At 49.3% G+C, this 18,389-nt stretch overlaps 1 protein-coding gene across 1 annotated transcript in view; it reads right to left on the reverse strand.

The window, feature by feature from the left end:
• Positions 1–2,001: 2,001 nt before the first annotated feature.
• Positions 2,002–18,389, reverse strand: part of LOC140369225 (WD repeat and FYVE domain-containing protein 1-like) — a 20,475-nt gene continuing 4,087 nt past the window's right edge. Inside the window, exons 3-12 of the mRNA XM_072456501.1 lie at positions 12,100–12,173; positions 11,246–11,300; positions 9,911–10,061; positions 9,613–9,725; positions 9,355–9,481; positions 9,143–9,248; positions 8,683–8,784; positions 8,483–8,613; positions 6,423–6,531; positions 2,002–2,490 (exon numbers count right to left, since the gene is read on the reverse strand). Of these exons, the coding sequence (XP_072312602.1) occupies positions 2,431–2,490; positions 6,423–6,531; positions 8,483–8,613; positions 8,683–8,784; positions 9,143–9,248; positions 9,355–9,481; positions 9,613–9,725; positions 9,911–10,061; positions 11,246–11,300; positions 12,100–12,173 (1,028 nt within the window). The 3' untranslated portion in view covers positions 2,002–2,430. The remainder of the gene's footprint in view (positions 2,491–6,422; positions 6,532–8,482; positions 8,614–8,682; positions 8,785–9,142; positions 9,249–9,354; positions 9,482–9,612; positions 9,726–9,910; positions 10,062–11,245; positions 11,301–12,099; positions 12,174–18,389) is intronic.

An 18,389-nucleotide genomic window follows, 5' to 3' on the forward strand; every position in this document is an offset into this window, starting at 1 on the left:
GAGTCTGAGCGGTTTTGTTTGGTCCAGGCTCGATGAAAAATCCCACTTTAACTTTACATTTGTATCGAACCAAACAAGTCTGTCGTCTTTTTTTGTAAACCGCAGATCGTCTCGTGTCGTTGGCGTATGTGCCTGTGTTAAGAGTCGTTTTCATGTTTTATTGTTTATCAGAGCAGATTTCTATGTATTTCGTTGTAACTTGTGGCACTTTCAGTTTTATTCTTTAGGTTAAGCCGATAAGTGATGATACTTTTGTCAAAAACAGCATTTGTTTTGTCCATTTTTATAAAAATCGGACAAAATTGTTTTATTGTTTTCATTTCTCTTTGTTTTAACTGAAGAATCTCAGAGTGGACGTGTTTGAGGTCGAACTGATGGGAATCTGTTCTGACCAAAGTCTTTTTTCTCCCTAATACTGTGTGTACTTTCACTTCTCTGTTGGAGCATCATAACTTTATTCAGATCATGCAATAAACACTGTATTTACAGTTCTGTTTGAACTTTGGAAAACTAAATATAAGCTTCAATAAACTTACAAATGAATTTACAATTGTTTTGTGTTTTTAAATGACAGAAAATACATTTGATGAATTTGAAACCGTCAGTTCTGAGAATTTCTTTTTAGTCCCAGTTTAAACGCGGTTTTGGTTACCGTAGTAACAGTGGTTGTCATTTGTTGTACAACATTAACGTTCATGAAATAAACACAAAAAACAGTTTGAAATCATTTTATTTTGTAAAATAAGAACAAATTCAAGTGTGGAAACAGAAGGTTTTACATTCATAAGAAACTGAGGCCAAAGTGTTTTGTTTAATGTTTTATATAAAAAAGAACAAAAGAGACGTTTAGCACAAAGTGCAATGAAAAGCTCTAAACTGGATTATTATAAGAGACTTTTATAAATAGTTTTTGTCTTTAGTTTGATAACTCTACACATTATATACATTATAGTTTGTGGTTTATTCTTCATCACGTTCACGTGACCTTCTGCCTAAAGGTCGCGTGACCGTCTGCCTCGGAACCATCAGGACCATCAGGACCATCAGAACCATCAGGACCATCAGAACCATCAGAACCATCAGGACCATCAGAACCATCAGAACCATCAGGACCATCAGAACCATCAGGACCATCAGGACCATCAGAACCATCAGGACCATCAGGACCATCAGGACCATCAGGACCATCAGAACCATCAGGACCATCAGGACCATCAGGACCATCAGGACCATCAGAACCATCAGGACCATCAGGACCATCAGGACCATCAGGACCATCAGGACCATCAGAACCATCAGGACCATCAGGACCATCAGAACCATCAGAACCATCAGAACCATCAGGACCATCAGGACCATCAGAACCATCAGGACCATCAGGACCATCAGGACCATCAGAACCATCAGGACCATCAGAACCATCAGGACCATCAGGACCATCAGGACCATCAGAACCATCAGAACCATCAGAACCATCAGGACCATCAGGACCATCAGGACCATCAGAACCATCAGAACCATCAGGACCATCAGGACCATCAGAACCATCAGAACCATCAGAACCATCAGGACCATCAGAACCATCAGGACCATCAGGACCATCAGAACCATCAGAACCATCAGGACCATCAGAACCATCAGGACCATCAGGACCATCAGGACCATCAGAACCATCAGAACCATCAGGACCATCAGAACCATCAGAACCATCAGAACCATCAGGACCATCAGAACCATCAGGACCATCAGGACCATCAGGACCATCAGGACCATCAGAACCATCAGAACCATCAGGACCATCAGGACCATCAGGACCATCAGGACCATCAGGACCATCAGAACCATCAGAACCATCAGAACCATCAGGACCATCAGGACCATCAGGACCATCAGAACCATCAGAACCATCAGAACCATCAGGACCATCAGCGCTTCATAAAGTTATTCTGTGGAATCATTAACAGACAAATCACAAACTAATCAAGGCTAAATCTAGAATCAAACTCCTCTCGTTTGAAGTATCGATTGAATAAACTCATAAAATGATAAACAGGGCGTTTCCTCGTTTGGTGACCATAGCAACAGATGAGTTTGCTCACAACACAAACGTTTCAAACTCACCTCCGATACAGGAACTACTCCATTTGAACATGAACTCATTCTGGTCACTTCCTGTTTATGTTTTTAAGGGTTTTAACGAGTTTCTACTTTGATTCTAGTTTTAGTTTTGCTTCGAGTCTGATTTTCTTGAACTTGAACATTTCTTGATTGTCTGAGATTTCCTTTATAAAAGTGTGACTGCCTCAGAGTAACACTGCCCCCTAGTGACAGTTTGACATAAGAACATGACAGAGAGAGCAGACCAGGCGTGTGATGGGGGCGGGGCTGTACACAGAGGAGGGGGCGGGACCTGTGTCGAGGCTCCACCAATCAACGCTGAGGAAGGCCAGTTGCTAAGCTGCAGCCAACGACCTGCGTCATGTCCCAGATCTGTGGAGGAGGAGGAAAGGTGTTAGGACACAGGGGCAGGAGGAAAGGTGTTAGGACACAGGGGCAGGAGGAAAGGTGTTAGGACACAGGGGCAGGAGGAAAGGTGTTAGGACACAGGGGCAGGAGGAAAGGTGTTAGGACACAGGGGCAGGAGGAAAGGTGTTAGGACACAGGGGCAGGAGGAAAGGTGTTAGGACACAGGGGCAGGAGGAAAGGTGTTAGGACACAGGGGCAGGAGGAAAGGTGTTAGGACACAGGGGCAGGAGGAAAGGTGTTAGGACACAGGGGCAGGAGGAGTTAGGACACAGGGGCAGGAGGAAAGGTGTTAGGACACAGGGGCAGGAGGAAAGGTGTTAGGACACAGGGGCAGGAGGAAAGGTGTTAGGACACAGGGGCAGGAGGAAAGGTGTTAGGACACAGGGGCAGGAGGAGTTAGGACACAGGGGCAGGAGGAAAGGTGTTAGGACACAGGGGCAGGAGGAAAGGTGTTAGGACACAGGGGCAGGAGGAAAGGTGTTAGGACACAGGGGCAGGAGGAAAGGTGTTAGGACACAGGGGCAGGAGGAAAGGTGTTAGGACACAGGGGCAGGAGGAAAGGTGTTAGGACACAGGGGCAGGAGGAGTTAGGACACAGGGGCAGGAGGAAAGGTGTTAGGACACAGGGGCAGGAGGAAAGGTGTTAGGACACAGGGGCAGGAGGAAAGGTGTTAGGACACAGGGGCAGGAGGAAAGGTGTTAGGACACAGGGGCAGGAGGAGTTAGGACACAGGGGCAGGAGGAAAGGTGTTAGGACACAGGGGCAGGAGGAAAGGTGTTAGGACACAGGGGCAGGAGGAAAGGTGTTAGGACACAGGGGCAGGAGGAAAGGTGTTAGGACACAGGGGCAGGAGGAAAGGTGTTAGGACACAGGGGCAGGAGGAGTTAGGACACAGGGGCAGGAGGAAAGGTGTTAGGACACAGGGGCAGGAGGAAAGGTGTTAGGACACAGGGGCAGGAGGAAAGGTGTTAGGACACAGGGGCAGGAGGAAAGGTGTTAGGACACAGGGGCAGGAGGAAAGGTGTTAGGACACAGGGGCAGGAGGAAAGGTGTTAGGACACAGGGGCAGGAGGAGTTAGGACACAGGGGCAGGAGGAAAGGTGTTAGGACACAGGGGCAGGAGGAAAGGTGTTAGGACACAGGGGCAGGAGGAAAGGTGTTAGGACACAGGGGCAGGAGGAAAGGTGTTAGGACACAGGGGCAGGAGGAGTTAGGACACAGGGGCAGGAGGAAAGGTGTTAGGACACAGGGGCAGGAGGAAAGGTGTTAGGACACAGGGGCAGGAGGAAAGGTGTTAGGACACAGGGGCAGGAGGAAAGGTGTTAGGACACAGGGGCAGGAGGAAAGGTGTTAGGACACAGGGGCAGGAGGAAAGGTGTTAAGACACAGGGGCAGGAGGAAAGGTGTTAGGACACAGGGGCAGGAGGAAAGGTGTTAGGACACAGGGGCAGGAGGAAAGGTGTTAGGACACAGGGGCAGGAGAAAAGGTGTTAGGACACAGGGGCAGGAGGAAAGGTGTTAGGACACAGGGGCAGGAGGAGTTAGGACACAGGGGCAGGAGGAGTTAGGACACAGGGGCAGGAGGAGTTAGGACACAGGGGCAGGAGGAGTTAGGACACAGGGGCAGGAGGAGTTAGGACACAGGGGCAGGAGGAGTTAGGACACAGGGGCAGGAGGAGTTAGGACACAGGGGCAGGAGGAGTTAGGACACAGGGGCAGGAGGAAAGGTGTTAGGACACAGGGGCAGGAGGAAAGGTGTTAGGACACAGGGGCAGGAGGAAAGGTGTTAGGACACAGGGGCAGGAGGAAAGGTGTTAGGACACAGGGGCAGGAGGAAAGGTGTTAGGACACAGGGGCAGGAGGAAAGGTGTTAGGACACAGGGGCAGGAGGAAAGGTGTTAGGACACAGGGGCAGGAGGAAAGGTGTTAGGACACAGGGGCAGGAGGAGTTAGGACACAGGGGCAGGAGGAAAGGTGTTAGGACACAGGGGCAGGAGGAAAGGTGTTAGGACACAGGGGCAGGAGGAAAGGTGTTAGGACACAGGGGCAGGAGGAAAGGTGTTAGGACATAGGGGCAGGAGGAAAGGTGTTAGGACACAGGGGCAGGAGGAGTTAGGACACAGGGGCAGGAGGAAAGGTGTTAGGACACAGGGGCAGGAGGAAAGGTGTTAGGACACAGGGGCAGGAGGAAAGGTGTTAGGACACAGGGGCAGGAGGAAAGGTGTTAGGACACAGGGGCAGGAGAAAAGGTGTTAGGACACAGGGGCAGGAGGAAAGGTGTTAGGACACAGGGGCAGGAGGAAAGGTGTTAGGACACAGGGGCAGGAGGAGTTAGGACACAGGGGCAGGAGGAGTTAGGACACAGGGGCAGGAGGAGTTAGGACACAGGGGCAGGAGGAGTTAGGACACAGGGGCAGGAGGAGTTAGGACACAGGGGCAGGAGGAAAGGTGTTAGGACACAGGGGCAGGAGGAAAGGTGTTAGGACACAGGGGCAGGAGGAAAGGTGTTAGGACACAGGGGCAGGAGGAAAGGTGTTAGGACACAGGGGCAGGAGGAAAGGTGTTAGGACACAGGGGCAGGAGGAAAGGTGTTAGGACACAGGGGCAGGAGGAAAGGTGTTAGGACACAGGGGCAGGAGGAAAGGTGTTAGGACACAGGGGCAGGAGGAAAGGTGTTAGGACACAGGGGCAGGAGGAAAGGTGTTAGGACACAGGGGCAGGAGGAGTTAGGACACAGGGGCAGGAGGAAAGGTGTTAGGACACAGGGGCAGGAGGAAAGGTGTTAGGACACAGGGGCAGGAGGAAAGGTGTTAGGACACAGGGGCAGGAGGAAAGGTGTTAGGACACAGGGGCAGGAGGAGTTAGGACACAGGGGCAGGAGGAAAGGTGTTAGGACACAGGGGCAGGAGGAAAGGTGTTAGGACACAGGGGCAGGAGGAAAGGTGTTAGGACACAGGGGCAGGAGGAAAGGTGTTAGGACACAGGGGCAGGAGAAAAGGTGTTAGGACACAGGGGCAGGAGGAAAGGTGTTAGGACACAGGGGCAGGAGGAGTTAGGACACAGGGGCAGGAGGAGTTAGGACACAGGGGCAGGAGGAGTTAGGACACAGGGGCAGGAGGAGTTAGGACACAGGGGCAGGAGGAGTTAGGACACAGGGGCAGGAGGAGTTAGGACACAGGGGCAGGAGGAGTTAGGACACAGGGGCAGGAGGAAAGGTGTTAGGACACAGGGGCAGGAGGAAAGGTGTTAGGACACAGGGGCAGGAGGAAAGGTGTTAGGACACAGGGGCAGGAGGAAAGGTGTTAGGACACAGGGGCAGGAGGAAAGGTGTTAGGACACAGGGGCAGGAGGAAAGGTGTTAGGACACAGGGGCAGGAGGAAAGGTGTTAGGACACAGGGGCAGGAGGAAAGGTGTTAGGACACAGGGGCAGGAGGAGTTAGGACACAGGGGCAGGAGGAAAGGTGTTAGAACACAGGGGCAGGAGGAAAGGTGTTAGGACACAGGGGCAGGAGGAAAGGTGTTAGGACATAGGGGCAGGAGGAAAGGTGTTAGGACACAGGGGCAGGAGGAGTTAGGACACAGGGGCAGGAGGAAAGGTGTTAGGACACAGGGGCAGGAGGAAAGGTGTTAGGACACAGGGGCAGGAGGAAAGGTGTTAGGACACAGGGGCAGGAGAAAAGGTGTTAGGACACAGGGGCAGGAGGAAAGGTGTTAGGACACAGGGGCAGGAGGAAAGGTGTTAGGACACAGGGGCAGGAGGAGTTAGGACACAGGGGCAGGAGGAGTTAGGACACAGGGGCAGGAGGAGTTAGGACACAGGGGCAGGAGGAGTTAGGACACAGGGGCAGGAGGAGTTAGGACACAGGGGCAGGAGGAGTTAGGACACAGGGTTACCTTGACGACGCGGTCGCTCCCACACGTCACCATGAGCCCTCGGGTTGGGTCCAGGTCCATGTGTGAGATGTTGTGTTTTCCCTCGTGGAACGTGGCCAAAGGAGAGCGACTGAAACAGAACCATTTATTTATCTGGGTTTGGGGTCTGAACACCACTCTGACCCTGTGTTTGGGGTCTGAACACCACTCTGACCCTGTGTTTGGGGTCTGAACACCACCCTGACCCTGTGTTTGGGGTCTGAACACCACCCTGACCTTGTGTTTGGGGTCTGAACACCACTCTGACCCTGTGTTTGGGGTCTGAACACCACTCTGACCCTGTGTTTGGGGTCTGAACACCACTCTGACCCTGTGTTTGGGGTCTGAACACCACCCTGACCCTGTGTTTGGGGTCTGAACACCACCCTGACCCTGTGTTTGGGGTCTGAACACCACCCTGACCCTGTGTTTGGGGTCTGAACACCACTCTGACCCTGTGTTTGGGGTCTGAACACCACTCTGACCCTGTGTTTGGGGTCTGAACACCACTCTGACCCTGTGTTTGGGGTCTGAACACCACTCTGACCCTGTGTTTGGGGTCTGAACACCACCCTGACCCTGTGTTTGGGGTCTGAACACCACCCTGACCCTGTGTTTGGGGTCTGAACACCACTCTGACCCTGTGTTTGGGGTCTGAACACCACTCTGACCCTGCGTTTGGGGTCTGAACACCACCCTGACCCTGCGTTTGGGGTCTGAACACCACCCTGACCCTGCGTTTGGGGTCTGAACACCACTCTGACCCTGCGTTTGGGGTCTGAACACCACCCTGACCCTGTGTTTGGGGTCTGAACACCACTCTGACCCTGTGTTTGGGGTCTGAACACCACTCTGACCCTGTGTTTGGGGTCTGAACACCACTCTGACCCTGTGTTTGGGGTCTGAACACCACCCTGACCCTGTGTTTGGGGTCTGAACACCACCCTGACCCTGTGTTTGGGGTCTGAACACCACCCTGACCCTGTGTTTGGGGTCTGAACACCACCCTGACCCTGTGTTTGGGGTCTGAACACCACTCTGACCCTGTGTTTGGGGTCTGAACACCACCCTGACCCTGTGTTTGGGGTCTGAACACCACCCTGACCCTGTGTTTGGGGTCTGAACACCACTTTGACCCTGTGTTTGGGGTCTGAACACCACTCTGACCCTGTGTTTGGGGTCTGAACACCACCCTGACCCTGTGTTTGGGGTCTGAACACCACCCTGACCCTGTGTTTGGGGTCTGAACACCACCCTGACCCTGTGTTTGGGGTCTGAACACCACCCTGACCCTGTGTTTGGGGTCTGAACACCACCCTGACCCTGTGTTTGGGGTCTGAACACCACTTTGACCCTGTGTTTGGGGTCTGAACACCACTCTGACCCTGTGTTTGGGGTCTGAACACCACCCTGACCCTGTGTTTGGGGTCTGAACACCACCCTGACCCTGTGTTTGGGGTCTGAACACCACCCTGACCCTGTGTTTGGGGTCTGAACACCACTCTGACCCTGTGTTTGGGGTCTGAACACCACTCTGACCCTGCGTTTGGGGTCTGAACACCACCCTGACCCTGTGTTTGGGGTCTGAACACCACTCTGAAAATATTTAGAATTTTGCTCAAAATTATTTAAAAATCTTATCGCAGAAAAGCAATTTTTTTTAGGTTTATCATTTCACTTCCTGTTTGTATTTGATGACATCACACCAAGAAATTCTAAAAACACCATTTTGACATTTGATTTGACAAGTAAAAATACATGAGAGCGACTTTTGTTGAATTCATATCTAGAGTCAAAAAAGTTGTTTCTTTGTGTAAATTCTGCATGAACTTTGATTGGAGCGTCCCTATTGTGATGTCACTTCCTGTCATTTTAACGTTTTCTCCACAATCACTCACTCGATCGGTGTAAAACTATAAATTATATGAACGACAGGTTCAAATACATCAAATAAAGTCAAAATTAGAAAATGGTCAGACGGGCCCTTTAAACACGTTACAGACATGTGCGAGTGTAGCACACGCGTGACCATCAGTACTCACTCTTCCTCTTTGATGGCGTCGAAGCAGGCGTCGCACACTCGCACCGGGAACTCGAAGCCCATGATCGGGAACGTCGAGCGCTTCGAACTACATTTCCCACAAACCGCTTTCCCGCACTTCCTGCAATGATGCTGCAAACAGGAAGTGAGCGAACACAATCAGACGCTTTCAAATCACAGCTGCAAACAGGACGTTTTTACCTGTCGCAGTCCGAGCGTCTTGGTGTCCCACATCTGTTTAATGTTCCAGAAAAACGGCTGCTCACACGTCTGACACGAGTCGCACTCCAACCACTGAGGAGCCTGTAATTAACGAGCGTATGTCAGAAAAGCATGTCATTTGAAGTGATAAAACATTGATCCGATACAGGATTAAACTCCATCATGTTTGGATTGTGCCCCACTTTTACACTGAAGACACTTTATGATAATAGCGCTGCTAACAAACACTTTCACCTTTTAAACCTTAGTACTGATGGTTAAGTATGGCGCCCCCTGCAGTCTCTGAGCGGAAAAGCAGCCTTGTGACATGCTTTTGTAATAAATAAACCACAACAACGCACCAAAACCTTGAGAAATGTACAGGAACAAGAATATCCGAGGAGCTGAATATGGAAGAACACGTCAGATGTTGTCAAGGCGACGGAGGCTGCGGTGTTACCTCTTGTCTCTGGACTTCCATGTTCCACACGGCGATGCCTCCGTCCGCCGAGCAGGACAGGAGCTGCCTCGTGAGCTGCAGGTACCTCAGGGCCTGGACGCGCTCGCTGCACCACAACAGGGAGCAGAAGTATGAGAAGAAACAGGTCAGAAGGTCATGGTCCAGAGAAGAAAGAGGTCCCGTGCGGTGTATTCCGGGCGTGGTGCTCTTACTGGTGTCCCTGCAGCAGCACCGTCCGTCCTTTACGTCCACCGATGTCCCACATGATGACGCTGTGATCGGACGCTCCAGAAAACAGCAGCCTCTGAACGGGATCCCACCACAGAGCTGCTATACTGCCTGCACGAGAGGGACAGACATTCAGCACAACCACAAAGCTGCTATACTGCCTGCCTGGCCTGTCCCGTCCCTTGGCCTGTCCCCTGGCCTGTCCCCTGGTTCGTCCCTCAGACAGTGGACATGCTCCTTACCTTCGTGGCCCTTCAGCGTGGTGATGATGGAGTACGTCTGCTTCTCCAGCTTCAGCAGCGTGATTTGTCCAGAGCAGTCGCCCACAAACGCGTGCTGCGTGTCGTGGTCGTACCTGAGGGGGTGCGGTTTAGGACCAAGAACACCACAGTGACCCCCAGACCAGGACAGTGACCCCCCTGACCAGGACATTGACCCGCCTGACCAGGACACTGACCCGCCTGACCAGGACACTGACCCGCCTGACCAGGACACTGACCCGCCTGTGAGGTTCATGTTGGTGAAGAACACAAAGGATACTGCAGACACGAGGCCCACGCCGTGAAGTAGTGTCGCCCGAGCATGCTCCCGCTCAGCGTGCACATCCAGCACACGCTCTTGTCATGACCCGTGCTGACCACCCGCTCACTGTCCAGAGAAAACACCATGTCCGACACACGGCTCTGATGGGCTGAAACACACAAGAGCAACACCAACGGTCAGTGAAGAAGAACAGTGATGAAGATGAAGAGCAGTGATGAAGATGAAGAGCAGTGATGAAGATGAAGAGCAGTGATGAAGATGAAGAGCACGGGTCGAGATGAAGTCTGGCGGTGCGTTTGTTGCAGTGAAAGTGGGTCAGGCCTGATCCAGCTGCAGAACAATAGGCCTGAGGCTGAATGTAAAGTCGGGTCATGTGCTCTGAAGGTCAAAGGTCACTCAGCTCCTTCCAGTTTGTGTGGGACAATCTGAGCACTAGAACTTTATTCTTGTTAATGACTAAATGTCTAAAGAGTTTGTCTGGTTTATCTGATGTTTCACTTTCACTTCTCCAGCTCAAGGACCCGTGTTCAGTAAGAACAGAATAACTCGTTCCTTGTGCTGTTTTAGAACTTCTTGGTGCTGTTTTTTCCCGTCGGTACAAACACGACACGTCGGTACAAACACGACACGTCGGTACAAACACGACACGTCGGTACAAACACGACACGTCGGTACAAACACGACACGTCGGTACAAACACGACACGTCGGTACAAACACGACACGTCGGTACAAACACGACACGTCGGTACAAACACGCTGGAGAGTCGCTGACCGGAGGCGACGGCCACGCCTTTGTCGACAAACGAGCGTGATATTTACATGAGATATTAACATGAACACGCTGCACTTCAAACACAGTCAGACGCCTTCATGTGGATGGAGAAGATCCAGAGAAGAAGGTCCAGTTTAGAAAGGCAAAGCTCCAAATGAAGGTCAAACACAGGTCGTAGTGCTCTGAAAGGTCATCACACAGCAGCATGTTGAGACCCCCCGATGTGTCAGTGAAGTGATTATTGTGAGGATAAACATCATGATTATTAAGGTCACGACCTAAAGGACAAACCCTAAATTTTCTTTCCTTCTCGTTTTCACGACGTCGCTCCTCAATACGTGACCAGCTTTTTCCAAACAAACTTGTGTGTAGATGACAGGATTATCAGGACGTTACCTGGGTAACAAACACTACATGTGTGTGTGGTTTAAAGGGCTGCAGAGCCGTGTGTAGATGACAGGATTATCAGGACGTTACCTGGGTAACAAACACTACATGTGTGTGTGGTTTAAAGGGCTGCAGAGCCGTGTGTAGATGACAGGATTATCAGGACGTTACCTGGGTAAGTCTTCACATGGTTCATTTTGTTAAAATCCTCAGAAATGAGAAACTCCTAAAAGAGAAATGTAGAAGAAAACATGCGTGTTAAAGTTAGTTTTTTATGGGAGGGCATCTGATAGAAAACCTTTGGCCAGTGGTGAAAGTAAAGTGAAACTAAAGGTGAAGGTCATGTTGTTCAAATAGTGTGAAATCAGGTAAAGTGGGATGAATTTACATTTACTGTTATTGAGTTTTAAGCCGAGTTCCCATTAAAAACATTGATTTAAAGCGCCCCCTACAGGTGGGACCACTCATTAAACTAAAATGCATTTAAAATAAACATATATTTTGAATTTTGCTAAAAATTATAAAAATTGTATGACAGAATAGCAAATTTTTTAGGTTTATAATGTCACTTCCTGTTTGCCCAAAACACTGGGCGAAAACTCATCTAATACAACCATTTTTTTATTTGACAAATAAAAATATATGAGAGCGATTTAATTTTGTTGAATTCATGTTTAGAGAGTCAAAAAGTAGATTTTTGTGTGTAAATTCTGCATAAACTTTGACTGAATGAGCGTCCCTGATGTGATGTCACTTCCTGTCACTTTCTACAGATTTTTTCAAAGTTTTCTCCACAAATACTCGATCGGTGTAAAAATATGTACGACAGGTATAAATACACAAAAAAGAGTCAAATTAGAAAATCATGAGCAACTACATGAGACAGGACCACTCCCCCTCGGTCCACAGGCCACTCCCCCTCGGTCCACAGGCCACTCCCCCTGGGCCCACTTTACCTGACTCCACCTCGTTTCCCACACAATTAGAAAAGTAATGACTGAATAACGCGAGTTGGTCCGACTCACCACAACAGCTCCATTGTCTTGGCCGATGAAGATGCGTCTGCTGTCGTGATGGTACGACAAGCACGAGCACGGAGCTGAAACACACAACACACAACACGCAACACTTCAGTCAACACGCAACACTTCAGTCAACACGCAACACTTCAGTCAACACGCAACACTTCAGTCAACACGCAACACTTCAGTCAACACGCAACAACACTTCAGTCAACACGCAACAACACTTCAGTCAACACGCAACAACACGTCAGTCAACACGCAACAACACTTCAGTCAACACGCAACAACACTTCAGTCAACACGCAACAACACTTCAGTCAACACGCAACAACACGTCAGTCAACACGCAACAACACTTCAGTCAACACGCAACACTTCAGTCAACACGCAACAATACTTCAGTCAACACGCGACACTTCAGTCAACACGCAACAACACTTCAGTCAACACGCAACAACACTTCAGTCAACACGCAACAACACTTCAGTCAACACGCAACAACACTTCAGTCAACACGCAACACTTCAGTCAACACGCAACAACACTTCAGTCAACACGCAACAACACTTCAGTCAACACGCAACAACACTTCAGTCAACACGCCAGTCAACACGCAACAACACGTCAGTCAACAAGCAACAACACTTCAGTCAACACGCAACACTTCAGTCAACACGCAACAACACTTCAGTCAACACGCAACACTTCAGTCAACACGCAACAACACTTCAGTCAACACGCAACAACACTTCAGTCAACACGCAACAACACTTCAGTCAACACGCAACACTTCAGTCAACACGCAACACTTCAGTCAACACGCAACAACACTTCAGTCAACACGCGACACTTCAGTCAACACGCAACAACACTTCAGTCAACACGCAACAACACTTCAGTCAACACGCAACACTTCAGTCAACACGCAACAACACTTCAGTCAACACGCGACACTTCAGTCAACACGCAACAACACTTCAGTCAACACGCAACACTTCAGTCAACACGCAACAACACTTCAGTCAACACGCAACACTTCAGTCAACACGCAACACTTCAGTCAACACGCAACACTTCAGTCAACACGCAACAACACGTCAGTCAACACGCAACACTTCAGTCAACACGCGACACTTCAGTCAACACGCAACAACACTTCAGTCAACACGCGACACTTCAGTCAACACGCAACAACACTTCAGTCAACACGCAACAACACTTCAGTCAACACGCAACACTTCAGTCAACACGCAACACTTCAGTCAACACGCAACAACACTTCAGTCAACACGCAACAACACTTCAGTCAACACGCAACACTTCAGTCAACACGCAACACTTCAGTCAACACGCAACACTTCAGTCAACACGCAACAACACGTAAGTCAACACGCAACACTTCAGTCAACACGCGACACTTCAGTCAAGACGCAACAACACTTCAGTCAACACGCAACAACACGTAAGTCAACACGCAACACTTCAGTCAACACGCAACAACACTTCAGTCAACACGCAACACTTCAGTCAACACGCAACAACACTTCAGTCAACACGCAACACTTCAGTCAACACGCAACAACACGTCAGTCAACACGCGACACTTCAGTCAACACGCAACAACACGTCAGTCAACACGCGACAACACGTCAGTCAACACGCAACAACACTTCAGTCAACACGCAACACTTCAGTCAACACACAACAACACTTCAGTCAACACGCAACACTTCAGTCAACACGCAACAACACGTCAGTCAACACGCGGCAACACGTCAGTCAACACGCAACACTTCAGTCAACACGCAACAACACTTCAGTCAACACGCAACACTTCAGTCAACACGCAACAACACTTCAGTCAACACGCAACACTTCAGTCAACACGCAACACTTCAGTCAACACGCAACAACACGTCAGTCAACACGCAACAACACTTCAGTCAACACGCAACACTTCAGTCAACACGCAACAACACGTCAGTCAACACGCGACACTTCAGTCAACACGCAACAACACGTCAGTCAACACGCGACAACACGTCAGTCAACACGCAACAACACTTCAGTCAACACGCAACACTTCAGTCAACACGCAACAACACGTCAGTCAACACGCGACAACACGTCAGTCAACACGCAACAACACTTCAGTCAACACGCAACACTTCAGTCAACACACAACAACACGTCAGTCAACACGCAACACTTCAGTCAACACGCAACACTTCAGTCAACACACAACAACACGTCAGTCAACACGCAACACTTCAGTCAACACGCGACAACACGTCAGTCAACACGCGACAACACGTCAGTCAACACGCAACAACACGTCAGTCAACACGCGACAACACGTCAGTCAACACGCGACAACACGTCAGTCAACACGCGACAACACGTCAGTCAACACGCGACAACACGTCAGTCAACACGCGACAACACGTCAGTCAACACGCGACAACACGTCAGTCAACACGCGACAACACGTCAGTCAACACGCGACAACACGTCAGTCAACACGCAACAACACGTCAGTCAACACGCAACAACACGTCAGTCAACACGCGACAACACGTCAGTCAACACGCGACAACACGTCAGTCAACACGCAACAACACGTCAGTCAACACGCAACAACACGTCAGTCAACACGCGACAACACGTCAGTCAACACGCGACAACACTTCAGTCAACACGCAACAACACGTCAGTCAACACGCGACAACACGTCAGTCAACACGCAACAACACTTCAGTCAACACGCAACACTTCAGTCAACACGCAACAACACTTCAGTCAACACGCAACAACACTTCAGTCAACACGCAACACTTCAGTCAACACGCAACAACACGTCAGTCAACACGCGACACTTCAGTCAACACGCAACAACACGTCAGTCAACACGCGACAACACTTCAGTCAACACGCAACAACACGTCAGTCAACACGCAACACTTCAGTCAACACGCGACACTTCAGTCAACACGCGACAACACTACAGTCAACACGCAACAACACTTCAGTCAACACGCAACAACACTACAGTCAACACGCAACAACACTTCAGTCAACACGCAACACTTCAGTCAACACGCGACAACACGTCAGTCAACACGCAACAACACTTCAGTCAACACGCAACACTTCAGTCAACACGCAACAACACGTCAGTCAACACGCAACACTTCAGTCAACACGCAACACTTCAGTCAACACGCAACACTTCAGTCAACACGCGACACTTCAGTCAACACGCAACAACACTACAGTCAACACGCAACAACACTTCAGTCAACACGCAACACTTCAGTCAACACGCGACACTTCAGTCAACACGCAACAACACTTCAGTCAACACGCAACAACACGTCAGTCAACACGCAACAACACTTCAGTCAACACGCAACACTTCAGTCAACACGCAACAACACTTCAGTCAACACGCAACAACACGTCAGTCAACACGCAACAACACTTCAGTCAACACGCAACACTTCAGTCAACACGCAACACTTCAGTCAACACGCAACACTTCAGTCAACACGCAACACTTCAGTCAACACGCAACAACACTTCAGTCAACACGCAACACTTCAGTCAACACGCAACACTTCAGTCAACACGCAACAACACTTCAGTCAACACGCAACAACACTTCAGTCAACACGCAACACTTCAGTCAACACGCAACAACACTTCAGTCAACACGCAACAACACTTCAGTCAACACGCAACAACACGTCAGTCAACACGCAACAACACTTCAGTCAACACGCAACACTTCAGTCAACACGCAACACTTCAGTCAACACGCAACAACACTTCAGTCAACACGCAACAACACTTCAGTCAACACGCAACACTTCAGTCAACACGCAACAACACTTCAGTCAACACGCAACAACACTTCAGTCAACACGCAACAACACGTCAGTCAACACGCAACAACACTTCAGTCAACACGCAACACTTCAGTCAACACGCAACACTTCAGTCAACACGCAACAACACTTCAGTCAACACGCAACACTTCATAACTCAACACATGAAAAGTACTTTCACTTCAAAAATGTGGTGGAGTAGAAAGTACTTATTTCTGCTTTCAAATGCAGTGAAGTAAAAGTATAAATTATATGTATAATTAAAAATAAATAAAAATATACACACACCGTATTTATAATTGTACTTCCTGGTTGGACATGACAACAAATATGTTTTCACAGCTGTTACCATAGCAACATCATAAAACACCTTTATTTAGTCCAACCATGGTTTAAACTGTCTGTGTGTCGCACACTGATGACATCACACTGATGACATCACACTGATGACATCACACTGATGACATCACAGAGGGATTCAGCTATACTTCCTGTCATTTTGAACGGATTTTTCTAAATGTTTTCACAAACTGACACTTAACGGACGTAAATCTGTGATAATAACAGACATTTTAGATTAAAAAAAACATTTCTATTTTTTGTCAAAGTGAGTGGCTTAATCTATTCATTTAAAATGCATAAGTTATGTCTGTCCTTACAGTTGGACTCTAACTCAGTGCTTTATGGTCCAGCACATTATGGTGACTGCATGTGTGTCCCCTAAACCCAGAGAACATGTGTGTCCCCTAAACCCACAGAGAACATGTGTGTCCCCTAAACCCACAGAGAACATGTGTGTCCCCTAAACCCACAGAGAACATGTGTGTCCCCTAAACCCAGAGAACATGTGTGTCCCCTAAACCCAGAGAACATGTGTGTCCCCTAAACCCAGAGAACATGTGTGTCCCCTAAACCCACAGAGAACATGTGTGTCCCCTAAACCCAGAGAACATGTGTGTCCCCTAAACCCACAGAGAACATGTGTGTCCCCTAAACCCACAGAGAACATGTGTGTCCCCTAAACCCACAGAGAACATGTGTGTCCCCTAAACCCAGAGAACATGTGTGTCCCCTAAACCCACAGAGAACATGTGTGTCCCCTAAACCCACAGAGAACATGTGTGTCCCCTAAACCCAGAGAACATGTGTGTCCCCTAAACCCACAGAGAACATGTGTGTCCCCTAAACCCAGAGAACATGTGTGTCCCCTAAACCCAGAGAACATGTGTGTCCCCTAAACCCACAGAGAACATGTGTGTCCCCTAAACCCAGAGAACATGTGTGTCCCCTAAACCCAGAGAACATGTGTGTCCCCTAAACCCAGAGAACATGTGTGTCCCCTAAACCCACAGAGAACATGTGTGTCCCCTAAACCCACAGATAACATGTGTGTCCCCTAAACCCACAGAGAACATGTGTGTCCCCTAAACCCACAGAGAACATGTGTGTCCCCTAAACCCAGAGAACATGTGTGTCCCCTAAACCCAGAGAACATGTGTGTCCCCTAAACCCAGAGAACATGTGTGTCCCCTAAACCCACAGAGAACATGTGTGTCCCCTAAACCCACAGAGAACATGTGTGTCCCCTAAACCCACAGAGAACATGTGTGTCCCCTAAACCCACAGAGAACATGTGTGTCCCCTAAACCCACAGAGAACATGTGTGTCCCCTAAACCCACAGAGAACATGTGTGTCCCCTAAACCCAGAGAACATGTGTGTCCCCTAAACCCACAGAGAACATGTGTGTCCCCTAAACCCAGAGAACATGTGTGTCCCCTAAACCCACAGAGAACATGTGTGTCCCCTAAACCCACAGAGAACATGTGTGTCCCCTAAACCCACAGAGAACATGTGTGTCCCCTAAACCCACAGAGAACATGTGTGTCCCCTAAACCCACAGAGAACATGTGTGTCCCCTAAACCCAGAGAACATGTGTGTCCCCTAAACCCAGAGAACATGTGTGTCCCCTAAACCCACAGAGAACATGTGTGTCCCCTAAACCCACAGAGAACATGTGTGTCCCCTAAACCCACAGAGAACATGTGTGTCCCCTAAACCCACAGAGAACATGTGTGTCCCCTAAACCCACAGAGAACATGTGTGTCCCCTAAACCCAGAGAACATGTGTGTCCCCTAAACCCACAGAGAACATGTGTGTCCCCTAAACCCAGAGAACATGTGTGTCCCCTAAACCCACAGAGAACATGTGTGTCCCCTAAACCCACAGAGAACATGTGTGTCCCCTAAACCCACAGAGAACATGTGTGTCCCCTAAACCCACAGAGAACATGTGTGTCCCCTAAACCCAGAGAACATGTGTGTCCCCTAAACCCACAGAGAACATGTGTGTCCCCTAAACCCACAGAGAACATGTGTGTCCCCTAAACCCAGAGAACATGT

Source organism: Eucyclogobius newberryi, unplaced genomic scaffold (genome assembly GCF_026437365.1).
Source record: "Eucyclogobius newberryi isolate DKJ021-1_F unplaced genomic scaffold, fEucNew1.0.hap1 SCAF_10, whole genome shotgun sequence".
Lineage (NCBI taxonomy): Eukaryota > Metazoa > Chordata > Actinopteri > Gobiiformes > Gobiidae > Eucyclogobius > Eucyclogobius newberryi.